Source organism: Chrysochloris asiatica, unplaced genomic scaffold, assembly GCF_000296735.1.
Source record: "Chrysochloris asiatica unplaced genomic scaffold, ChrAsi1.0 scaffold00003, whole genome shotgun sequence".
NCBI lineage: Eukaryota > Metazoa > Chordata > Mammalia > Afrosoricida > Chrysochloridae > Chrysochloris > Chrysochloris asiatica.
This window is the reverse complement of record NW_006408521.1, coordinates 1514233-1539211: the sequence shown is the minus strand read 5'-3', so window position 1 is coordinate 1539211 and position 24979 is coordinate 1514233. Positions and strand designations below refer to the sequence as shown.

Genomic DNA, 24979 nt, shown 5'->3' with positions numbered 1-24979 from the left:
AAATGACCCAACAGAATGCGGGAATCACCAGATGATATCATTAACGTCCCAGGCAAGCAAAAGTTTGCTAAAGATTATTCAAAAATCACTGCAAAAGTCGCATACATTGGCAGAGAATTTCCAAAGGTTCAAGATGAATTCAGAAGAGGGTATGGAATTGAGGGTATCATTTCAGACGTTAGATGGATCTTGGCTGGAAGCAGGCAATACCAGAGTGATGTTTATCTCTTTTGTGTTTTATTGACAATGAAAAGGCTTTCAATCGTGTGGATCAAGACAAACTATGGACAGCATTGTAGAAAATGAGTATTTCGGAGCACTTAATTGTGTTCACAAGGAACCTGTACTTAAGACCAAGAGGCAGTTGTTCTAACAGAACAAGGGAACACTGAATGGCTTAAAATTAGGAAATGTGTGCGCCAATCTGTATGCTGGTTAAATAATCTGATAAACTGAACTATATGAAGAAAAACATGGCATCAGGATTGGAGGAAGACTCATTGACAATTTGCAATAGGCAGATGAGACAACCTTGCATGCTGAAAGCGAAGAGGACTTAAAATACTGATGAGAATCAAAGACCACAGCCTTTGATAAGGGTTGCTTCTTAATGTAAAGAAGACAAAAATCCTCACCACTGGACCAATAAATAGCATCAAGATAAATGGAGAAAAGATTGAAGTTGTCAAAGACTTCATTTTTCTCACATCAGCCCTCAATACTCAAGGCAGCAGCAGTGAAGAAATAAAACATTGCATTAGGCAGATCTGCTGCACAAGACGTCTTTAAAAAGTGTTGAACAGCAAAGATGCTAATTTGAAGACTAAGACGCACCTGACCGAAGCCATATCATATCCATATCATAAGCCATGCCATAACCTCATATGCATGTGAAAGTTGGCAGTGAATAAAAGACCACTGAAGAATTGATCCATTTGAGTTACGGTGTTGGAGGAGAATATTAAAAGTACCATGGGCTGCCAAAAGAACAAACCAGTCTATGTTGGAAGAAATAAAGCCAGAATGCTCTTTGGAAGCTAGGATGGCCAGACTTTGTCTCTCATACTTCAGACATATTGACAGGAGTGACTAGTCCCTGGAGAAGGATATTATGTTTGGTAAAATGGAGACTCGGAGAAAAAGAGGAAGACCCTAAAGAGATGGATCAGCACAGTGGCAGCAGCGATGGACTCAAATGTAGCAATAATTGTGAGGTTAGTGCAGCACTGGGCAGTGTTTCGTTCTCTTGTGTATAGGGTCGCTGTGAGTTGGTATCAACTCGATGGCACCTAACAAGAACAACAACAACAACAACAAAGTTTTCATATATTTGTCACCTGTATGCTCCACCATCTTCATGGATTTGTTTGCAGCAAAGTTAAATATTCTTTGTCAAACCTTTATATATTTGGCGGTATTCTTCCACTCTGTCTCCTATACCCCCATTCAGCATTTGTATCTATCTGTGTGTCTACCTATTTTGTGGTTGATATTACAGGTTTGTGCATACAACAGTATTTACCTTTGTTCCCTTTAACTTTTGCACTGCTCCCCATATTTTCTACTCCTTCATCATTGTTCTGCTTACCTCCCTCTTGTTGCATATTGCCTTCCCTGACACCTATGCATCTACGCGCTAGTCAGTGAATTACTCCCCTACCCACAACCAGAATGTTTCTTTCAGTGTGAAAACCTTTTCTTAATTTTTTTTTTTTTTTTTACAGTAGTGGTTTCATACAATGTCTGTCCTTTTGTGATTTACTAATTTCACTCAGCATATAATGTCCTGGGTGTGGCGCTGTGGGCTAATGTGTCCAACGGCAGAGTCATTTGAATTGCAAGGTCGTTGGTTCAAGCTCACCAGCTGCTACTCTGAAACCCTATACAGGGTCCCTATGGGTCGGAATCGACTTGACGGCACTTAACAACAACAATGGCCTCCAGACTCATTCATGCTAATGAGGTTTCTGTCTTCCATATAATTTTTTGTGCAGAGTTCATTTTGCTTATGGATTTTCTTGTCATTTTTTTTGTTGCTGTTATTTGTATTTTACTAAATCTTTATGATTTTCCTAAGTTTCATTAATTTTTTTTTTGAGATTATCCTGTATTTTATTAATTGATTCCCCAGTTTATCTGTTTTGTCTTGAAATCCACTTGACTCCCTCACCATTTAGGAGTTCTGTAACTACGCTATTCCCTTTTATTACTTTATAGTTATCTTCATTATAAATTGTTATCACTCTCACTGGTTCCCTATTTTCAGTCTTGTAGGTTTGTTTACTTTGAATACTTCTATATTTGGATTGACTTCTGGGTGCTGTGTAAGGTAATTTCAGATTGTTGTGTCCTGTTGTTTGTTCTTTGCTCAAAGGATTCCCATTAGTAATTTTTGTAAAGTTGATCTGGTTGTTACAGATTTCTTTACATGGAAATTCCCTAATATTGCTGTCATATTTGAAGAAAACTTTTGCTGGGTATATGATTCTTCATTGGCTATTTTTTTTTCTTCCAGAGTTTTGCATGTATATTGCCATCTCCTTGCCTGCGTGGTTTCTGTTGAGAAATCAGAACTTAATCTTACTGGTTTTCCTTTATGGGTAACTTTTTGTTTTTCCCAACTTGCTCTCAGGATTCTTTCCTTGTCATTGATTTCAAATAATTTGACTATGATATGCCTTGGTGCTTTTGTTTTGGAATATATCCTGTTTGCGATTCATTCACCTTCTTGTTCGGTTATCTTCTCATAATTCATGTTAGGTAAATTTTCATCCAACAGTTCTTCAATGATCTTTTCTGTGCTTTTTTCTCATACTGTTTTCAAATTCTGATCACCCACAATTTATTCCTCTTCATGCTATTCCCACATGAATTTTAGGCTTTTTTCATTCTTTTTTTGGATTGTTCTTCTAGCAGAGTAGTATTGAAAGTTTTTTTTCAATCTTAATTCAGATTACTGGTATGGTGCAGTGCTCTGGACTGCAAAGTCGGTTTGAACAGTGAGGTTGGTGGTTCAAGCTCACCAGCCACTCCTTAGAAACACTATACAGGGTTGCTATGGGTCAGAACCAACTTAATGGCACTTAACATCAACAACAGCAATTTGGCCTTCTTTTGATTCAGATCTAGTCATTTACTCTCTATTATCCATTTATGAAATCTTTGTGTTAATCTTCTGAATTCCTATTTGCAGATTTTGTATTGTTTCTAATTTTTTTGTTTTTTGTTTTGGAGAAGCCTTTTTATAAGCACAAGTATTTACTTTTTAGGAGATCCCAGTTATCTAGTGCATCTTTTGGAGGAACATTTAGTTATATTTGATAATGAATTTATGCCAAAAATTACAGCCTCCTAGCTTTGTGCCACCACTCGTTTGTCAGGTTGTCACACTGTTGTGTCTGTGTGTTGCTTTGATGCTGGAAGCTGCACCACTGGTGTTTGAATACCTGCAGTGTCACCCTAGGTGGACAGGCTTTAGTGGAGCTTCCAGGCTAAGACAAACTCAGAATAAGGAGAGGCGGATCACTTCTGAGTGGTTAGCCACTGAAAACCTTATGAATAGCATCAGAACATTGTCAGATACAGTGTTTGAAGATGAGCCCCTCAGGTTGGAAGGCACAAGACAGTGATAGCATCAATGGGCTCAGTAACAACATTTGTAAGGATGGCGGTACAAGACCGAACATTGCTTCGGTTCTGTTGTGTGTAGGGTAGCTATGAGTCAGAACCGACTCAGTGACACCTTACAACAGCAGCTTTGTCTTCATGTTAATTTCCAGATACTTCATAGTTTTAACATTTAGCTCTCTATTCCATGCTGATTTAGTTTTTGTATATAGTGTGAAGTATGGATTCTGTTTCATTTTTCTGCAAATGGATATCCATTTGTGTTGTTTGTTTGTCGAAGATTAGCTAGCTATAGATGGATGCATATATTGGTGAGTTCTTAGTTGTTTTCCATTTGTGGTGGTGGTGGTTATGTGCTGTGGAGTCTGTTCCGACTCATAGCAACCCTGTACAGGGTTTCTGAGGTTGTAAATCTTTATGGGAGCAGAAAACCTCATCATTCTCCAGCGGAACAGCTGGTAGTTTCCAACTGCTGACCTTGAGGTTTGCAGGCCAATTCGTGACTTTACTTGTACCAGTACCTGTTTTTTTCCATTACTGTGGACTGTATAGCAAGTTCTGAGATCTAGAAGTGTGAGGCCTTCTATTTTATTCTTCTTCACTAATGCTTTTAAGTGTTCGGGACCTTTTTATATAAAGGTGGAGATTAGTTTTCCCATTTTGTTAAAGAATGTTGACGGACAGATACTCTTAGTTTTAATCAAATCTAAATTTTTCTTTTATTTTTTATCTAATAGTGTTCTGTTTAAGAAATCTTTTTGTGTCCTTTTAAAGAATTCCCTGTCTCCCTCAATGTCAAAAATATATTCTATATTTTCTTTTAAGTGTTGCTGTTTTAACTTTCTTGTTTAAACATATTATTAACCCAATTAATTTTTGTGTATTGTTTGAAATGAGGGACAAGATTCATTTTTTTCTATTTAACCTAGTATCTTCCTTTTTCCCTACTAAAATGTTGCTGTTTTCATTTTTTAATTCCAAGTTTGCCATTTCCCGCCCACCCCCCCCATATTCAGCACACTAGCAAAATAAATCATGATCCCACTCATGTCATACACTGTCTCTTTTGCTTCTACGTCGGAAATACTGTGTGTGTTTATCTAAAACAGCAAGGACATCTGAGTTGGGTTGAAAGAATACATTGTTCATTTCTCTTTGTGAAACTTCCATAATGAAGTAGGCTGTGCACAGCTCCAGGGGGCAGCACTCCCATTGTGGTCTATGAATGGCAACCCTTAGGGGTGGCCTGTATGGCAAAATGTAACAGCCTTGGATTTGCAATAACTGGCAAATAAACAAAAAGCAACTTTTGTAGACCTTCAGCAACCCACCTTTAAACAAGTAAGTGTTAGAGTTTGTGTGCCTCAAGTTTAAAGGGGTGGAGTGCATTCTGAAGGGTAAGTGCATTCTGAAGCAATCCATGTGAGTTTCAGGATGTACCAGACCTTATAACTCTACTTTTTAATGTTTCATATATAATGTGCTTGTTTTTTACTTAGAAGGTAGTTTGTATTAGTCATATTATCTTCTATGTTTTGCCACTTCCTTATTAGATCATTCTTCTGTCTTAATAGCATCTTTCTTTCTATAAAACTAAATTTCACTAATAATAATAAATAATTAAATGTATATAGGATTCCTTAGATTATTCTAAATTTAATGACCATCAGAAGATGACCCTTGAGGCTATAGCTGCTCCCATGTGTATTTTGTTACAGTCAGAACTAATATAGTTACATTGAAGCTTCTTAGGATCCAGAGGATCTTTACAGTACCTCTTAAACTGCAACTTATGAAGCTGTTTTTCTCCCCACAAATGATTACATTGTTCTTGAATTCCAGTCCCTAGTTTTATCATCAACTTATGTGCCCAACCAGTGACTTCTGAGAATTTTTATTAGCTTCATAGTCAGATACCATTCCATTAAATCTATAAAACTTTGAGAGGGTGGAGTTGAAAGAGGATTGAAAAATCAGAATCATGATGCCTGCTAGAAAGAATGTGGAAGTACTTAACAAACTGCTGGAGAAAGAGGAGGCTTTCTGCTCCCACAGAGGAAAGATGTACAGCCTTAGAAACCCTATACAGGGATACTAAGAGTCAAACCCACTGGATGGCCCTTAGCAACAACGGTAACAAGATTAGTCAGACTCCTGGTGTGGCACTGTAGGATCAGCACTGGACTGTGAACCAAAGGTTTGGCAGTTCAAACCCACCAGCTGCTCCTCGAAAATCCTATATAGGATCGCTGTGAGTCAAAACCGACTGGACAGCACTTCAAAATAACAATTGTAACCACGAGATCAGCAGTTCAAACCCATCAGTCACTATGGTAAACTCTGTCCAGGGCCACTATGTATCAGAACTAACTCAACAGCACACATCAGAAGCATAATCTATCCAAGTAGTTAAATTGAACATGAGTCTAATATTTTTTTTTAGTGTTTTATTGTGAATTATGTGATCGTTTACATGGGAGAACATTACTTTTACATTCATCCTATCGTATATCGTTTCATTACCATGATTACAATCACCTCCATGCATCATCAACCAACCAAAAGGTATACACTACCAGCCTGTCCCCCAGTCGTTAGCACACAGTCCCTTTCCCTCTCTGTATCTAAAGTCCCCACCTGTTCCATCTCTCCACGTCATCGTCTCTGCCTCCATCTCAGGCATCACTGCTTCTCCGGTAGGGTCCCAGGAACTAATAATTTTTAAACAGTCTCGAGCCATGTCATACACTGTAGCCTTCTTTCTGGGCAGGTCTTTCACCAAGAGTTGTCACTGGTTAGATGACTGCCTTCTTAGAGATTGGATGGTCTCAGCACAAACCTATTGTTGTTTTGGTAAGTGCCACTTTGTTGATTCTGACACTGTATAGAGTTTCCAAGGAGTGACTGGTGGGTTTGAACCACCAACCTTGTGATTAGCTTAAGCTGGTGTGGCACTGTAGGAGTAAAGCATTGAACCACAAGGTCAGCAGTTCAAACTCATCAGCCGCTCCCTGGAAACTATATACAGGGTCACTGTGTCAGAATCGACTCGACGGCATTTAACAACAACAACAATACAGCACTACACCAGGACTTGACAAACCTATGAACTCCTTTTAAAATAAGCCAAAGCTGTCCTTAAAGGAGGTCAGCAGCACTCCAAATAGACAATAAGGACAAAATCTTTAGAGTTTTGAGGTCTCCTAAACCAGAAAAATCAAAAACAAGTGTTTCTAACAGGAATTTTGTCTAACTTTGGACATTCTGTAAATTGAAAATAGTTGTGGTAATGTCATCTGTTTTTAATATCTTAATGATTATTTTAGAGTCTTGGTGTACCACTGCAGAATAAGCACTGACCTGCTAACCACAAGGTTGACGGTTTAAACCTACCAGCCACTCCTTGGAAACCCCTCGACAGGGTCCCTATGAGTCAGAACTGACTTAACACACAGCAATAGCAGAAACAACAATGATTATTACGAGACTGTTTTCAGTATTGTGGTATGTTGTTTTAAAAGTTGCCCCAGTGTTTTGTTTCACTTGTTTGTTTCCAGTTTTATAACTTTGTTAATTGAGATAGTTAAGGTTTTGTGTCAACTTGACTGGGCCAGGATTCTCAGTGGTTGGCAGTTGAGATGTAGTTCTCCCCCAGGATGTGATTTAATGAGATGAACCACTAAAAGGATTATGGTGGGATTAAAGGTTCTGATGTGGTGCTATAGGATAAGGTCTTGGCTGCTAACCATAAGGTCGGTGGTTCAAACCCAGCAAGTGCTCCTTGGAAACCCTATCTATGACTTGGAACCCTTAATCATATATCACCATCCTGATCCAATTTATGGGAGATTTCCCAAGGGTGTGGCATGTGTGCCTTTCATCTCACAGGAGATAAAAGGAGAGAGAGTTCAGCAGAGAAGGAGGGGCCTTCTACCACCATGGTAGAAGAGCTGGCAGTGGAGTCTGCCCTTTAGAGCTGGGCTTCCTGTATTGTGAAAATCCTGGATCCAGAGGAAGGTGGATGCGAAGCTACACGAAAAACTCCAAGGAATACTGGGCCTACAGAGGCAGAAAGAAGACAGACTGTTTTCCACAACTTGGATTTCTAGCCTCCTAAATTATGAGACTAGTTGTTGGAGCCATCCCACTTGTGGTATTTCTGTTATAGTAGCACTAGCTAACTAGGATATTTATCTTCTCCTGCTTTTTATCGACATTAACTGTCTAGATGTTTGAAAAGTGGTTGGTATCAGTTTACACTTCCTGCAGTAGTGAGTGACATGCTTATTTACCACCAAAGCCATGGATGGCAGTAATCTAATACTTTGACATTGTTTAGTCTAAGTGATTGTCTTATGGGTATTTGATTACTATTTATACATTACTAAGGAGCTCTGGTAGCGTAGTGGTTACGAATCTGGCTGTGAACCGCAAGGTCAGTAGTTCGAAACTACCAGCGGTTCCGCGGGAGAAAGATGAGGCGTTCTGCTCCCGTAAAGATTTACAGCCTCGGAAACCCTGTGCAGGGTCACTATGAGTCAGAATCGACTCCATGGCACTTAACAACAACAATATACATATAAAGTCCTCATGTGGTGCTGTAGGATCAGCATTGGATTGTGAACCACAAGGTTGGCAGTTCAAACTCACCAGCTGTTCCTCAGAAACAGGGTCACCATGAATTGGAATTAATTCAGTGTCATTTAACAACAACTATATGTATTGCTACCCCCATATATGAAGTTCTGGTGTGGTGTTGTGAGTTAATTTGATGAACTGCAAAGCCAGTTTGAACCACAAGGTTGGCAGTTCAAGCTCACCAGCTGCTCGTCGGAAACCCTATACCTATATATGATCAAGTTGGAACCGACTTGATCATACTTAACAGCAACAACAACTGCATATATATATATATGCAGTTGTTGTTGTTAAGTGTTGTAGAGTCGCTTCCAACTCACAGCAAACTTGTATAAGGTTTCTGAGGAGTGGCTAGTAAATTTGTACTGCCAACACTGCAGTTCAGACTGACCTTTGTCAAACTGACCTTTGTGGTCCAATGCTTTAGTCATATACACATATATATGGAGTACGGGTGTAGCACTGTGGGCTAATGCAGTTAAAATTCACCAGCCACTCACAGTTGAAACTCACCAGCCACTCCTTGGAAAACCCTATACAAGGCTGCTATCTGTCCGAAGCTACTTAATGGCACTTAACAACAACACCACCAACAACATATGTATGTTCTGGTGTGGTGGCTGTAGAATAAGCACTCAGCCTCAAGGTTAGTTAGAAGCTCAGAATTGTTGTTTCCACTAGAGAATTGTCTACTGTAGCCCCTGTCCTAATGTTCATAACTTGGCAAAACCGGTAACTTTTTCATCATTCTTTAAACTACACTTTACATCATATTGAACTTATTAAAATTATTTGACTACATGTAGTAAATTCAATTTACATTTCTGTACAGTTTCTTAACAATCGTACAGAAATCTAATGAAGGGAGAAAATCCATTTTTTAAATGGAGGAGTTTTTTATTATATAAATAACTCACTTGAAAAAACAACCAGTTTTTAATTAGGTTCAATTTAGTTTTGGGGAAAAAAATATTTTCTCAATAAAAGTCATGTCCAGCATGTAAAAAAAAAAAAAAACAACTCGGTTCCAGCTCACCAGCTGCTCCTCAGAAACCCTACAGAAGGTTGCTATGAATTGGAACCAACTTGACAGCACTTAACAACAACAACAACAACAACATATATGTGTGTGTGTGTGTGTGTTACGGAGAGTGTGGTGGCTTCATACAATAAGCGCTGGACTGCAAACCACAAGATTGCAGTTTGAGTTTTCTAGCTGTTCCTCAGGAGAAAGATGAGGTTTTCTGCTTTTGTGAAGATTTAAAGCCTTGGAAACCGTATTGTGAAGTGACATCTGGTGGTTCCAACTCATGACTGTGTAGGGTTTCCAAGGAGTGGCTGGTGAATTTGAACTGACAATCATGGGGTTCAAACCACATGCTTTAATCCCATCACCATCCTGATGTAATTCATGGAGATTCCAAAGTGTGTAACATGTAAACTGGGTTTCTTGGAACTGACTTGAAGGCACTTACAACTACACCTTTAGAAATCTAGACTCTTCTTAAAATTCTTACCAAACCACCACTGTCATTTTTAGTAGTGACAAATGGCCAATGTTTAGGTAATGTCAGCTGCCTCTTTCCTATAATGGGTGACCTTTACGTAGACAGCCTAAGAGCCTAGCTTATTTGTAGGAATTCAGTTTCATCTCTTCTTCATTGTACTCTTCCTAACAGAGGAGGTAGATTCAGGGACACAAAACAATAACAAGAACAAAATAGCCTCTATTTTTATGTAATATTTTAAAGGAATGTAAAAATCAGCTTGCCATTTGAAATTTCAGCAAGTAATGCAAATTCTTTCTTTTTTGTTAATAAAATTAAATTTTTTATGTATGTGATAACAAAAGAAACAAACCCATAGCTTTTTAGTTGATTATAACACATGACAACTCTGTAGAAAAGAGGGTTTCTAAGACTGTAATCTTTACGGAAGCAGGCTGCTACATTTTTTCCTGTGGTTGGCCAAGTGCCTTAATCACTTGTCTTAATCTAATGCTGCTATAATAGAAATACTACAAGTGGATGACTTTCAGAGCCAGATGTTTTGTCTTTCACCTTGTAGGAGGCTAGAAGTTTGATTGCAGAACACCTGCTCTGGAGAAAGACCCCTGTCTCCCTTCAACATCTGTAGGCCCAGCATTCCTTGGAGTTCACTATGTGTCTGGGCATAAATCTTTCTCTGGACCTAGGAGCTTCACAGTGCAGGGACGGATTCCAGGTCCAAAGGACACACTCCACTTCCGGCTCTTTTATCTTGGTGGCAGTAGGTCCCTCCTTCTCTCTTGAAGTCTCTCTCCTTATAGCTCTTGGAAGGTGAAAGGCTTTACATGTTACACACTTAGGAATCTCCATGAATTAGACCAGGATGGTGATCGAATTAAAGCATTTGGTTTGAACCCCAAGATCGTCAGTTCAGATTTACCAGCCACTCCTTGGAAGCTCTACACAGGATCATTATGATTTGGAACCGCTAGATGTCACTTAACAACAACATGCCTCCCTTGGAATCCTGGTGTGGCACTGTAGAATAAGCACTGGACTAGTGTGTCAGTTTGTTGCATTCTGGTGGCTTTCCTGTTGTTGTGATATTGGTAGCTGTGCCACCCAGTATGTTGAATCACAGCACAATACCCATGCGGGACAGGTTTCAGCTGAGCTTCCTGACTAACACAAATTAGAAAGACGGACAGGCAGACTACTTCTGAAAGTTTACCCGCTGCAAACCTTAGAAATAGCAGTGGAACACTGTCAGCATCAACATACTGAATCTTGAAACATGATGAATAGCACCAGAATATTGTTAGATAAGTGCTGGAAGAAATGCCTCCTCAAAGTAGAGTTGACCGTGATAAGGCGAATGGAGTAAAGCTTTTGGGACCTTCATTTGTGATGGGGCACAACTCAAGATGAGGATAAACAGCTGCAAACGTCCATTAATAATTGGAACATGGAAGGTACAAAGTATGTATGAATCTAGCAAAATTGGAAGTTGTCAAAAATGAAACACATAAAGACCCATAACCTAGGCATTGGTAAGCTGAAATGGACTGGTATTGGCCGTTCTGAATCTGACAATCTTTTTTCCATTTATCCTGATGTTATTTATCTGTCCAGGGGTGAGGAAGTTTGTTTTCTTTACACTGAGGTGCAACCCTTACTAAAAGTAATGTTCTTTGATCTTCTTAAGTATTTTAAGTTCTCATCACTTTCAGCAAGCAAGGTTTTATCATCTGCATATTGCAGGTTGTTAATGAGTCTTCCTGCAATCGTGATGTCACATTCTTTTTCATATAATCCAGTTTCTCAAATATTTACCCAGTATACAGATTGAATGTTTTTATGTGCCATGGAGTTGGTTCCAACTCATAGCAGCTCTGTACAGTGTTTCCGAGGCTATAAATCTATACGGGAGCAGAAAGACTCATCGTTCTCCCATGGAACAGCTGGTAGTTTCGAACTTCTGACTGTGAGGTTAGCAGCCCGATTCGTAACCACTATGCTACCAGAGCTTGAATAAGTATGGTGAAACACTACAATCTGTAGCACACCTAATTTCTAAATGATTCAGTGTTCCCTTTTTCTGCTCGAAAGAGTGTGTCTTGCTCTATGTACAGGTTCCTCATGAGCACAATTAGTGTTATGGAATTCTCCGCAGTGCTGTGTATGTATAGTTTGTCGTGATCCATAGACTCGAAAGCCATTACATCATCAATAAAACCCAGGCAAACATCTTTCCTGATGTTCTCTGCTTTCAGCCAAGATCCATCTGATGTCAGCAATGATATCCCTCTTTCTATATTGTCCTATGGCTCTACCTTGAATCTCTTTGGCAGTTCCCTGTCAGTGTACTGTTGGAGGTGTTTTTACTAAAAATTTGCTTGTATATGATATTAGTGATATTGTCCATGGGTTTCTTCATTTTGTTGAGTCACCTCTCTTTGGAATGGGGGCAAATGTTGATCTCTTCTAATCAGGTGGCCAGGTAGTTGACTTCCAAATTTCTTGGCAAAGATGAGTGAATGCCTCTTGTGTTGCATTATTTTGTTGAGAGGTTTTAATTTGTTAATCCTTCAATTCTCGGAGCCTTGTTCTTTGCCAGTGCAAAAGAACTGTGCACCTTGGATTTATTCCTTAGTATTGTTATCCACTAATTATATGCTACATCTTGAAATGGTTGAACACAGACCATTTCCTTTTAAGTACAATGATTCTGTATATTCCTTACATCTTCTTTTGCTGCTTTCAGCATCATTCAATATTATGATAATAGAATCCTTCCGTATAGCAATTTGAGACTTGAATTTTTTTCTATAGTCTTTCAGCTTGAGAAATGCTGAACATGTTCTTCCCTTTTGGGTTCCTAACTCCAGGTCTTTGCACATTTCTTTATAATACTTGACTTTGTCTTCTCAAGCTGCTGTTTGAGATTTTATGTTTAGCTCTTTTACTTTCTCATTTCTTCTATTTGCTTTAGCATCTCATGCAGGAGAGCAAGTTTCAGAGTCTCTTCTGACATCCATTGTGGTCTTTTCATTCTTCATTGTCTTCTCAGTGACCTTTATGTTCTTCCTGTATGATGTTCTTGATGTCATCCCACAACTCTTCTGATTTTCGGTCATTAGTGTCTAATATATCACATCTGTTCTTGAGATGATTTCTAAATTCAAGTGGGATATATCTAAGAAGCTCTGGTAGCATAGTGGTTATGAGTCGGGCTGTTCATCTCAACGTCAGCAGTTTGAAAGTACCAGGCGCTCCATGGGAGAAAGATGAGACTTCCTTCTCCTGTTGAAAATTAACAGCCTCGGAAACCCTATTTAGATTCCCTATGAGTTTAAACTGACTCCATAGCACACTACCACCACCACTGCTGCCATGTTCAAGGTCCTTTTGCCTCTCATAAACTTGCTTTGATTTTCTTCCACTTCAGCCTGAACTTACATATGTGCAATTGATGGTCTGTTCCACAGTCTGCTATTGGCCTTGTTCTGGAGCTTTTCCACACAGTTTATTTTCACAGATGTAGTCAGTTTGATTTCTGTGTATGCCATCTGGTGAGGTCCATGTGTTATAGACATCTTAAGTATTTGCAATGAGCAAGTCATTGCTGTTAAAGTGCCGTAGAATTGGTTCCAACTCATAGTGGTCCTGTTTAGGGTTTCCAAGGAGCAGCTAGTGAGTTTGAATTGCTGACCTTGTGGTTCGCAATCCAGTTCTGATTCATAGTACCACACCAGAAGTCCATTTGTTTTCAGCCTTTGCATTTTAAGCACCAGTAATTTTCATGCATCTTGATGGCTTGTTTGATTAATATTAGACAAGAAGTTTTTAGAATTCTTTAATTTCATCATCACTGACTTTAGTGGTTAGTGCTTCTAGTTGAATAATAGTGATGTTAACTGGTCTTCCTTTTAGGCATATGGATATTTTCCTATCTTATACTTTAAGATAAATCTTGGAATGTTGTTTTGGATTATTAATGTGACACCATTGCTCTTTGATTGGTTATTCTTGGCGGAGTAAACCATATGATTGTCAGATTCTTAATAACCAATGCCAGTCTATTTTAACTCATTAATATCTAGGATATCAATATTTATGAGTTCCATTTCATTTTTGACAGCTTTGAGTTTTCCTATATTCATACTTCGTACATCCCATTTTCCAATATTTAATGGATGTTTGTAGCTGTTTCATCTCATTTTTAGCTGTTCCCCATCAGCAAGAGCATGTTTTCCCCAGTCATATTTTGAGTGCCTTACAACCTGAGGGGCTCATCTTCCGGCACTGTATCTGATAGTGTTCTTGTACTTTTTATCACATTTCAACATTCAGTAATCTGTTGGTAACTAACAGTGTTCCACTAGTATTCATAAGGTTTTCAGTGGCTAAACATTCAGAAGTAGTAAGCGTCTCCTTCTTCCTAGTCTATCTTCCTTAAGTCTAGAAGCTCAGCTGACACCTGCCCACCATGGGTGTATCCTGCTGTTACTTGAAATAATGGTGGTATAGCTTCTGGCATCGCAGCAACACACGTCACCACAGTATGACAAACTAACAGAAAAATGGTGGATTTAAAAAATTAGTAATAATATATTAAATAGTATATACCATTTGTAGTTCATGATGTCTTACATTTCATGACATGTAGTATTTTTTTTTAAGTAGATATTCCTGTAAAAATTCTTATATCATTCCTGTGACTTTTTATTTTGGTTTATATAATGACTTTCAGCTTTCTAACCTAGTCCTCTTTTAAATTCCAGACATGTATGTTGAACCAGAATCTCCCTTGATATCAAAATGAGTACAGATTTTTACTTGTCTACTTTTTAAATCCACTTGTCTTATTAATGTTCCATCTCCTCAGTAAATGGCATTTCCATTTGTACTTTTGCTGAAGTTAAAGGAAGGTTTAAGTGCTTGGGTTTGAATCCCACTTCTACTTTTATCTACTTATATGAACATGCACCTTTATTCTGCATCTGTACAATGGGAGCATTATAACACCTACCTTAAGGATAAATATGGTAATTAAAATTATCAAAGTTTTTTGTTGTTGGTAAATGCCGTGGAGTTTGTTCCAACTCATAGCGACCCTGTATAGAGTTTCCAAGTAGCATCTGGTGAGTTTGAACTACTGAACTTGTGACTCAAAACCAACCTTGCAATCCAGTTCTTTATCCTACAAACCACACAAGGACTCTAAGTATAGGTACCACAAATCTGGTGTAACACTGTAGGATAAGCAATGGACTGCTAACCTCAAGGTTGACACTTCAAGCCCACTAGCTGCTTCTTGGAAATTCTGTACAGGATTGCTTTGAGTCAGAACCGACTTGACAGCAGTTAAGAACAGTAATAACAATCTTCATCATAAGAATTTGTAATCTCTTTCTCCTTCATTCTGTACATGTAATTTATCACCAAATACTGTGGTGGTTGTTGTGAAGTGCCCTTGAGTCAGTTACAACTCACAGTGACTTGGTTTTGGGTTTCTGAGGAGCAGGTGATAGGTTTGAACCACTGACCTTGTGATTAGCAATCTAGTATTTATCCTACAGTGCTGTATCACGAGTCCTAAGTACTGGGGTGGTGGTAGTATTAAGTGCTGGTTGAGTCAGTTCCGATTCAGAGTATCTGGTGAGTTGAACCAACCTTGTGGTTCAAACCGAGTTTGCGGTCCAGTGCTTTATCCTATAGTGCCACACCAGGACTCCAAAATACAAAATAAGTGGGTAGATCCAAAATGCAGAGTATTTCAGATCTACCTACTTTTGTCTTCTTGCCACTTCTCCAGACCAGTCTCCTATTTCTCTTTCCTGAAATAACTAATTGTGTAGCGTTTCTTCATTCCCAACTTTAATTTATTCAGTACATGCACCATTCAGAGTCATCTTTTAAATCAGATCATTCCGCTTTTTAAAGCCCCTTTCAGCATAGTTGATTTTAAATCGCAAATGCATAACAGCGTATATTCTCTGTTATCCGCCTGACTTAAACCTTGCTTTCCAGACTGATCTTGTACCAGTTTACCTCACAATGCTCCTGTCACTAATTTCCCCCTAACAATTCCACTCATTTTTAATATTTCATCTTAAATGCCTCTTTCTCAGAGGTACTCTTTGATCTTCCTAACTAAATCAGGTTCCTCAGTTGTAGTCCATTATCCTAAGTTTGTACTTTCCATATTTGAGGATGTAGTGCTGGTAGCGTAGTGGTTACAAATAGGGCTGTGAACCTCAAGGTCAGCAGTTCGAAACTACCAGCTGTTCCACAGGAGAAAGATGAGGCTTTCTGCTCCCATAAAGATTTACATCCTCAGAAACCCTGTATCGGATTGCTCTGAGTCAGAACTGACTCCACAGCGCACCACCACCACCAGTGCCTTCCAAACGCAGGCTGAGGAAGTTTTAAAAACTTTTGCACTGTCAAAGGACTAATTATGGTACAACTGGAATTCCAACGCAGGACTGGCTAGGCTTGTGTCCTTTCCATGTTTCCTCCTTTGCTGCCTTGAAGGCAGAAAAGGACATGTAAGTCAGATTCTAGGTTTCAAAACATGACCTGACTATTCTATCTAACCATTAAATAAGAAGCGTTCGTAGCACAGTGGGTTAAGCAATTGGGCTGCTAACCAAAGGGTCAGTAGTTTGAACATACTAGCTTACTCCTCTGGAGGAGGATGAGGTAGAATGTCTAGAATAAGTTGTGAAATAAAGTAGTTTGTACCTTAACGGATTATTTCCCTTGAAAAAGAAAGAATTAACCTTAAATATTTTTATTTTGCTTTAGGAATTAAGTGATTTGCAACGTGATCCACCAGCTCACTGTTCAGCTGGACCTGTGGGAGATGACTGTAAGCTTTGCTCTGTTGTAAGGATTTTGCTACCATTAACAATACAGGTTTGAACATTTGTTAATGACTTCAAACTCCTTTGTTTGTTTCAGTGTTCCACTGGCAAGCAACTATTATGGGGCCTGTAAGTATGATTCATGTATACGAAATTAATCCTCTCAGCCATCATTCTTGCCATTTCACCTTCAGATGCTTGTGGCTACGGTTAAGTTTTCTTGTGTTATGAACCCTCAGAAAGCAAAATATGATCAAGGACACATGACTTTCTAGTGAGTGCATCAGTGGCAAAATACTTTCTGTGGTTATTGTGAATCTTTTCCTTTGCCAAATCCTTGATCATTATACATAGTAACAGGTCACCCATAATTTGTAACCAAGTTTGTTTGCTTTATCGTTTTGTTTTGTTTTGTTTTAACACACAAATTCATTTGTTCAGATCTAAGAATGATCCTTCTCACATCACCAGTTTTAGTAGGTCATCAGTAAGTCTAGTTAATGCAACACTCTGCATTGTTAAGTGAGAGAGAACTGATAAAATGTTGCACTGGGTCTGTTTTTGCTAACTTATGATTTTGTTGCTTTTAATTTTGTTGCATTGTCCTGAAGACCTAATTACCTGCTGTCTTATGACTTCTCTTAATTCTTGTCATTCTTGCTGCTATTGTTTCTTTGTAGACGAAAGAGCATTTAACACTTGGAACAGGCTTTCTGTCTTGAGCAGAAATATCTGGTCACCTCAGAATGGGCACTGACAGCTCAAATCAGCATTCTGGGATAGAGTGTAGCATAGTGTGTCCTAGGGCTGCCAAAACAAAATACCACAAAGAGGGTGGCTTTTGAAAACAGAATTTGATTTTCCCATAGTTCAGGAGCTTAGATGTCTCAATTCAGAGTCTAGCTGGGGCGGGTGTGCGGTAGGAGGTCCTTGTTAAGCTTAGCTTGGCGTTCCTGGGTCTATAGATGCATCTGTCTCCATAATCTGTCTTCCCTGCTTGTCTGTTTATGTTCTGCTATTTTTGTATCCCAGAAGTGATTAGGTTTAGGATCTATCCTGCTTTGATATTGGTGCATTAACATAACAAAAGAAAACACCTATTTACAAGCATATGTACAAGTTAGGATTTCAATACATACATTTTTTTTTTTTTTTTTTTGGATGCAGTTCAATCCATACCAGAGTACCTTAGTGAAATGTGTCCATGAACATCATTCTCTTTTCCCTCTCCTGAAAGAAATTTTATTTAGTAAGCCAGAAACTTTTTAATCGTATTGCCATGTGTTAGTCTTAAAAAAAACAAAATAATAATGAATTTTTCAGAATAGGGCTCTAAGGCTAATGTCTCAAATAACTAAATTAATCTGGTTATCTTTTTTAAAAAGGGTAAAAGTGTGTATGTATTTAAGTAACAACTCAATAAGAATCAAGTTCTTTTTGATTTTCATTGCTTACTGAGAACCTTCAAAATGCTGTCCTTTAAAGGCCCACCCTTATCATATGAATTGTAGCCTTTCAGAAATACTGCTTAGGTGAATCTCATGTAGTAAATGATTACAATTGTGTTGTTCATACCCCCATGTTAATAATGTAAATATGTCACTCTATCACCAGCTGCTCCTTATGAGTCGTTACTGATTCGACGGCACTTAACAACAGACAACAACCTATTACTCTGTAGTGTTATGTGAATATAAAAGCCACCCTTAACTCTGTTTGCTTACATTTTCTGCATTCCATATAATTTCTGATGAACTAGAATTAAGCAATATGAATGGTAAGAATAATTATAAATCACCATCCTATACATGTATAAGAGGAAATAATAATAACCTTGCTGTTATCATCAAAATGTTAATATAGTACAATATATTTAGTTGGATATGAAAGATTTAAATACAATTTTAGATGTATTTTACTACCTTTTTTCTTTTTTTTATCATCTTTTAAAAATTGTAATATAAATGTTTTTCAATTGCCATGAATAAATATAGCCAACTTTAAATTGCCCTTGGAAAGTTGATTTGATATTTCTATGAAGATTGAGATTTATTTAGCTTTGTTTGGGCTTTTTTGTTTTGCTCATCATTGAATCTGAGTGTAAATTAGCTTTAGTCTTTTGAATAATGCACTTGTTGTTGTTGTTAAGTGCCGTCGAGTCGGTTCTGACCCATAGCGACCCTGTACAGGGTTTCCGAGGGTGTAAATCCTTACGGGAGTAGAAAGCCTCATCTTTCTCCCGCGGAGCGGCTGGTAGTTTCGAACTGCTGACCTTAAGGTTCGCAGCCCAATTCGTAACCACTACGCTACCAGAGTAATAATGCACTAAGAGAGTACAATTTGGAATGGGAAGTGACATTGAGTGGTTAACTGTAGGATAGTTTCCATATTATTTTATAAACTGTTACTATCTGAAGATTTGAGGTCTAAATTGTCTAACATTGTCACTTTGCCTTTTATTTTCATAACTTGGTCCCTTTGGTTTATTTTCTGTTCTGGCTTCTTAAATCAGAACTTCATATTATAAATTAGGTGGTATATACTTGTCCTAAAACTTTTTCCATGCTGATTACTATATCAGAAAATTTTTTTTTTCTTACAACAGTCTTGTGTGTGTTCTGATCTTAAAAAATTTGTACTCATAACAGATTTATTTAGGCAAGTCACACCACTCTGTGTGTGTCCTATTTTTGTTTTGTTTTAAACTCTGTGATGTCAACGTAATTGGTTGGAAAATCCTCCTTCACACCTGCAGAGAAAGGGAAACCTATTTTCAAGGTAAATGATTTGAACTTATGGCAAAAAGAAGGCTTTTTCCCCCCCGCCAAGTAGATAATCTTTGGGCGAAAGTCATGTTAAGTTATAAAATAAGTATAGTAATCAAACACTGACGCGAATGTTTTGTGATTGCAGCCTGATAGCGCATATCAAGGTGGAGTCTTCTTTCTCACTGTACACTTTCCGACAGACTATCCTTTTAAACCACCAAAGGTATTTTTATTTTTATGATTGATATGATTCCCAGCTGAGGGATTCTACTCTGTCTAGGGGTATTTTCATGATTTTAAAGACTGTGAGGTGAATCTAAAGTCAGCCTTCTGGGGGCCGTTGTAGGTAGTATAGATGTAGACTTCTGGCTAATGCACTTGACTACAGGTACCATCAGTCTCTTTCAGCAGAGCTGTCAAATGAAGACAAACTAGGAAGAAAGTCCTGGCAATCTGCTTTAAAAAATCAACCCTTACTTCCCCCAGACCTTATGGGTCACAAAGCACCAGTCCTGCTGTGCGTGGGGTTACCATGAGTTGGGAGCCTACTTCATGGCCCCTAGCAACAATAAAAACTTAAAATCAGAGTGACAATAAATAGGCTTTCTTACTCAAATATTTATTACGTCTGTGAAACAAACAGCGAGTGTTCCTGACCGTACAGATTTTGTTCCTTTCCTGTCTTTTCCTTCTTATTCCATATGCTTAGTTCAGGAAAGTTTAATGGTCAAGAATCAGACTTTTCCAAAACCCAGGAATTAACTTCCCAGTGTTGACCCTGGCCCTTTCTTTCACAGTTTTTTAGTGTCCAATGAACACTTGTTGAACACCTGCCATGCTCTGTTACTTTGGAGAAATTAAAGCAAATATGACATTCCCTTTTGTTTGGCGTGTTGGGAGAGATAAAAATATTCTTACTAAATTTAATTTGGATTAGATTTAAATAGGAAACAAAGAAGGGAAAAAGTTTTAAGTTTCTGTCAGAAAATAATTATTTTAGATTTTTAAAACAATTAACACTTATGTGAAATGATACCACTTCCTTTGGAAAGAAGATTAAGCTTTTTGCTAGCTTTGTTAGGGTGGGTAACAAACAGAGGTCTTTAAACTTTCCCTTGCAAAGCAGAGTTGGCACTGCATTTTTAGATCTAGGATTCACTTCAGGTCTCATGAAAAATCAATTTAAGAAAGGATTACTCTGAGGCATGAAGGAAGCCAGGGTTAATTATTTCAGATGCTGTTCACCCAGTCCACACCAGCTACTGAACACTATTCATTACACTTTCCAAAAGACTCCCGAGTCCCTTGAGGAAGAGCTGAGGGAGAACGACTTAACTTGCTTTCACAATGCCAAGACCTAGAACTGTACGTTACATAGAGTGGATGCTCATTCAGTGGTTCAGTACATTTTGCCTCTAAGATCATGTAAAGCTCAGGACATTTTTCCCGAGCAAATTGGTTTGGTTTTGTTCCTACTTCATGGATTGTCACATTTTTTGTGTATGTGTTTGTTTTACGTGCAGATTGCTTTCACAACAAAAATTTACCATCCAAACATAAACAGTAATGGAAGTATTTGTCTCGATATCCTGAGGTCACAGTGGTCACCAGCTCTGACTGTATCAAAAGGTAATTTGATTTATTAGATTTATACTGAGCTTATAGCAGCAAGATACAAAATGCAGGGCAAGTATCTAGGGAGCAAAGTTTTTTTTTTTTTTTTAAATCTGTTTTCTCATGTCTTGATTTGCATTTTCTTCTATAGCTCCTGTTATTCTTTGTCTCTTACCAGTTAGCTTAGGGGAGCTGATGGGCAAAATGTAAGTCATAATATTATAAGAAACTGAAAATGTTAGTGCTAGAAAAAAAAGAGAGAGAAAGTAAGAGACAGATGTCAAAATAAGATTTTAGCACCAGTTGTTCACTCATTAATTGGCATAATGAATAAGGCTTTACATTTGATATACTTCCCCAAGAAGAAAAATGAAATTTGGCCAATACAATAAATAATTAAAAATGGGGACACTTTATATTTTAGTGTAGTACCAGTGCATGTAACATGTACATCTAAACCTTGAGTAATCAGCAGTATCACTGTAATGACTGGCTGGCACAGTCTCCGCTGATCTTTACCTTTCACCATGTGGAACACTGGTTCTTTGCTCAGTTAACAGATGTGTATATAGGCCATCTGAAGCCGTTTCTGCTTACTAGCCAAAACTATTTGCTATGCCAGGACTCTTAATTTGTGTCTTATTTTTCTAACAGAAGAAAACCTGACCTTTGGAAAATACAGATTGGGTTACAAGTATCTACCCTAAAGTAACTAGTTTTAGCTGTCCTTTTTTATAGAATATAAGAAAATTATATCTCTTGAAGGATTATGGGTGAATCCATGATCAATTCTTTCCGTCTAAAAATAAATACTACCTGAAGGTGTAGCATGTTTTTTGGAAGTGCTAAGGGGCATAAGGCTGTGAGTGAATGCACCGTCCTGCAAAGTCATTTGAACTTCAAGGACGACAGTATAAGCTCACCAGCCACTCCTTGGAAACCTTACATAGTGTCACTATGGGTCAGAACTGACTCGATGGCACTTAACAGCAACAACAAGGTATCTATAAGATCAGGGTCAACCATCATAATTGTCTTAAATATTAGGTTAATAATAGTTCTGCGGTCTATTTGTGAAGTACATTGTTTCTGACCTAAGACATTCTTCTAAAATGTTCATGTAAATTTTAGGTTCCTTTTTAAATCTTTCACATGTATAACTCTTGTGCACTAGCTGTATGAAAGAGCCTATATGAGAGAATTTATTCAAATTAATACACTCTTTCCTGGAATCGGTGTCATGAAATGCAAGCCATTTGGCATAATCAGCTAAGTACTTATACAAGAAATGGCAGGCTGCCAGATGCTGAGCAGCACTTATCTTGTCTCCTGACATTGGTAGCTTTTTATAGAGAATAATTAGTATTGTTGGCTTCTGGAAATGTTGTCCTTTAAGAATTCAAGCAGCCTCAGTTGCCTCCTATGTAAGATAAGGATTTTAATATACTATCAACTAGGGTCACTGTAAGGAGCTCTGGTAGCGTACTGGTTACAAATCTGGCTGTGAACCTCAAGGTCAGCAGTTCAAAACTACCAGCTATTCCATGGGGGAAAGATGAGGCTTTCTGCTCCCGTAAAGATTTACAACATCAGAAACCCTGTACAGACTCACTGAGTCGGAAACGACTCCATGGCACATAAACAACCAAACCAAAGGGTCATTGGATTCCTAGTGTGGCACTTGTAGGATAAGCACTAGACGTCAAGGTCAGTTTGAAAAGCAAGGTCAGCGGTTCAAACCCACCAGCCACTCCTTGTAAACTCTATACAGGGTCACTGCAAGTCAGACCCAACTTGACAGCACATAATAATAGGGTTACATCCGGATTGTAGAGCTGTAGGATAGATACTGGACAGCTAGCCATAAGGTGACCCAAGCCATGGTATTTTCAGTAACCTCATATGCATGCGAAAGCTGGACAGTGAATAAGGAAGACTGTAGAAGAATTGATGCCTTTGAGTTATGGTGTTGGAGGAGAATATTGAAAGTGCCATGGGCTGCCAAAAGAACCAACAGATCTGTGTTGGAAGAAGCGCAGCCAGAGTGCTCCTTAGAGGCCAGGATGGCCAAACTTCATCTATCATACTTCGGACATATGGTCAGGAGGGACCAATCTCTGGAGAAGAATATCATGTTAGGTAAGGTGGAGGGTCAGAAAAGGAGAGGAAGACCCCCCAGCAAGGTGGATTGGCTAAGTGGCAGCATCAGTGGACTCAAGCATGGCAACAGTAGCGAGGTTGGCCCAGGATTGGGCAGTGTTTCCTTCTGCTGTGCATAAGGTTGCTATGGGTCAGTACCGACTTGATGGCACCTAACAACAACAACAAACAATAAGATCAGCAGTTTAAACCCACCAGTCACTCCTTGAAAACCCTATGCAGGGTTGCTATGGGTCAGAACCCAAAACAGGGTCACTATGAAGGGGTCCTGATGGTGCAGTGATTGAAATGCTGACTGAGACGTTTGAGTCCATCATGCATTCTGCAGGAGCCAGCTGAGACAGTGTGCTGTGTCAACATGCAAAGCCTCAGAAACCCTTTGGAGCAGTTCCTTATCTTAAAACATTTGGTTTGTCTATGATAGTAAAGTCAGGGCAAGTGGCTCATGGTGTCTAACATGGGAAATAAGGAATTTCATTCTTGTTTGTTTTATAATGCTCCCTCATACTGCACTCATTTTTTAACACATATTTTACTTTTCTCTATTTCAAATATGTTTTCTTCTGCTTTTTTATCATGGACATTGTCTCTAGAAGCATTCTGGAGGTAAAATCAAAAGGCTATACCAGAAAACCTACCCTGTTGGTTTAATATTATAAGGCTTGAAATTTCAGTGCAGGTAGGGAAGGTAAGGAAGATGAGTAAAATTTACTTTTTTCATTAGCCATTATCACACCCTTCCTGTACCGTTTAAGAGTCAACTCTACTATACATAACCCAGTTTTGAACTAAAAAAAGGGTAGGAAAACATACAGGGGAAGATAGCAGAAGAGAGTGGATATGGAAAGTTGTTCCAAGGATTCCACATACCGCTTCAGAAGTGTTGACATACAATTGAAGCAGCCAAATGAGGAATTAGAATTCTTGTTCCCTTCTATTGCAGATACTTAGGTCTCTTTCTAAAAAGTATAGTTGTTTCCATTTATATTTTGACCTAAAGTAGGAAACAAGAAATGTTTTTAATTGTTCACTTATATTGCGATGTATGCAGGTTATTTAGAGATAGCTCATCACATTATTGTTAAGTGTATGTGATACCAGTAAGGTACATGGACAAACAAAGATTTGTTGAACAAATCGTAGAAGTCTCCCTTCTTTGTTGACAGTCTAACTAACAATAACCTAAAGTGAAGCGGCACATGAACATGATCTCCAAATGGTTTGGAATACTAATGGTAATTTCGTTGCTTTGCCTTGAATTGATTAGTTCGTAGACTCTCTGTATTGAATTAGAAAAAGAAATAGACAGTTTTGCATTAAGATATAAAAGTGTACCTATAAGAAACATCTAAAATTAATTAGCATACCAGTCGGAAAAGTTTTCAATCATGTACCGTACATACCATTTGGGTCATGTGTTCATTATCTAAAAAAATATTTTTTGTAGAGAATGCTTGAGTTTAAAGGTTGTTAATAACTATTTTAGGTCCCTAGGTGGAACACACAATTTGTGCAGGACAGCTAACCTAAGGCTAGGTAGTTAAATCGCAGAGCTAACGTGGAAGAAAAGGCCTGCTGATGTGCTCCCATTAAGATTACAGTCAAGAAGCCTGTGGAACAGTTCTACTCTGTAACTCCAACAACAACAGGTACTACAGAGGCTCACATTGTTCAAATCAAAGTTGCAATAGAATTTAATTTAAAAAATTAAACATATTGCCAACCGAAATTAGTGTAAAAATTTAGTCAATAACAGTTCTTTTAATTTTATGTTTTCTTTATAAGTTTAGTACCTGTATTCGGTGAAATTGTT

At 38.3% G+C, this 24979-nt stretch overlaps 1 protein-coding gene across 1 annotated transcript in view; it reads left to right on the top strand.

Moving 5' to 3' along the window:
• Window positions 1–24979, top strand: part of UBE2D1 (ubiquitin-conjugating enzyme E2D 1) — a 53576-nt gene that overhangs the window by 26634 nt on the left and 1963 nt on the right. The window contains exons 2-5 of the mRNA XM_006831101.1: window positions 16566–16629; window positions 16722–16753; window positions 19538–19615; window positions 20916–21021. Coding sequence (XP_006831164.1) covers window positions 16566–16629; window positions 16722–16753; window positions 19538–19615; window positions 20916–21021 — 280 coding nt within the window. The remainder of the gene's footprint in view (window positions 1–16565; window positions 16630–16721; window positions 16754–19537; window positions 19616–20915; window positions 21022–24979) is intronic.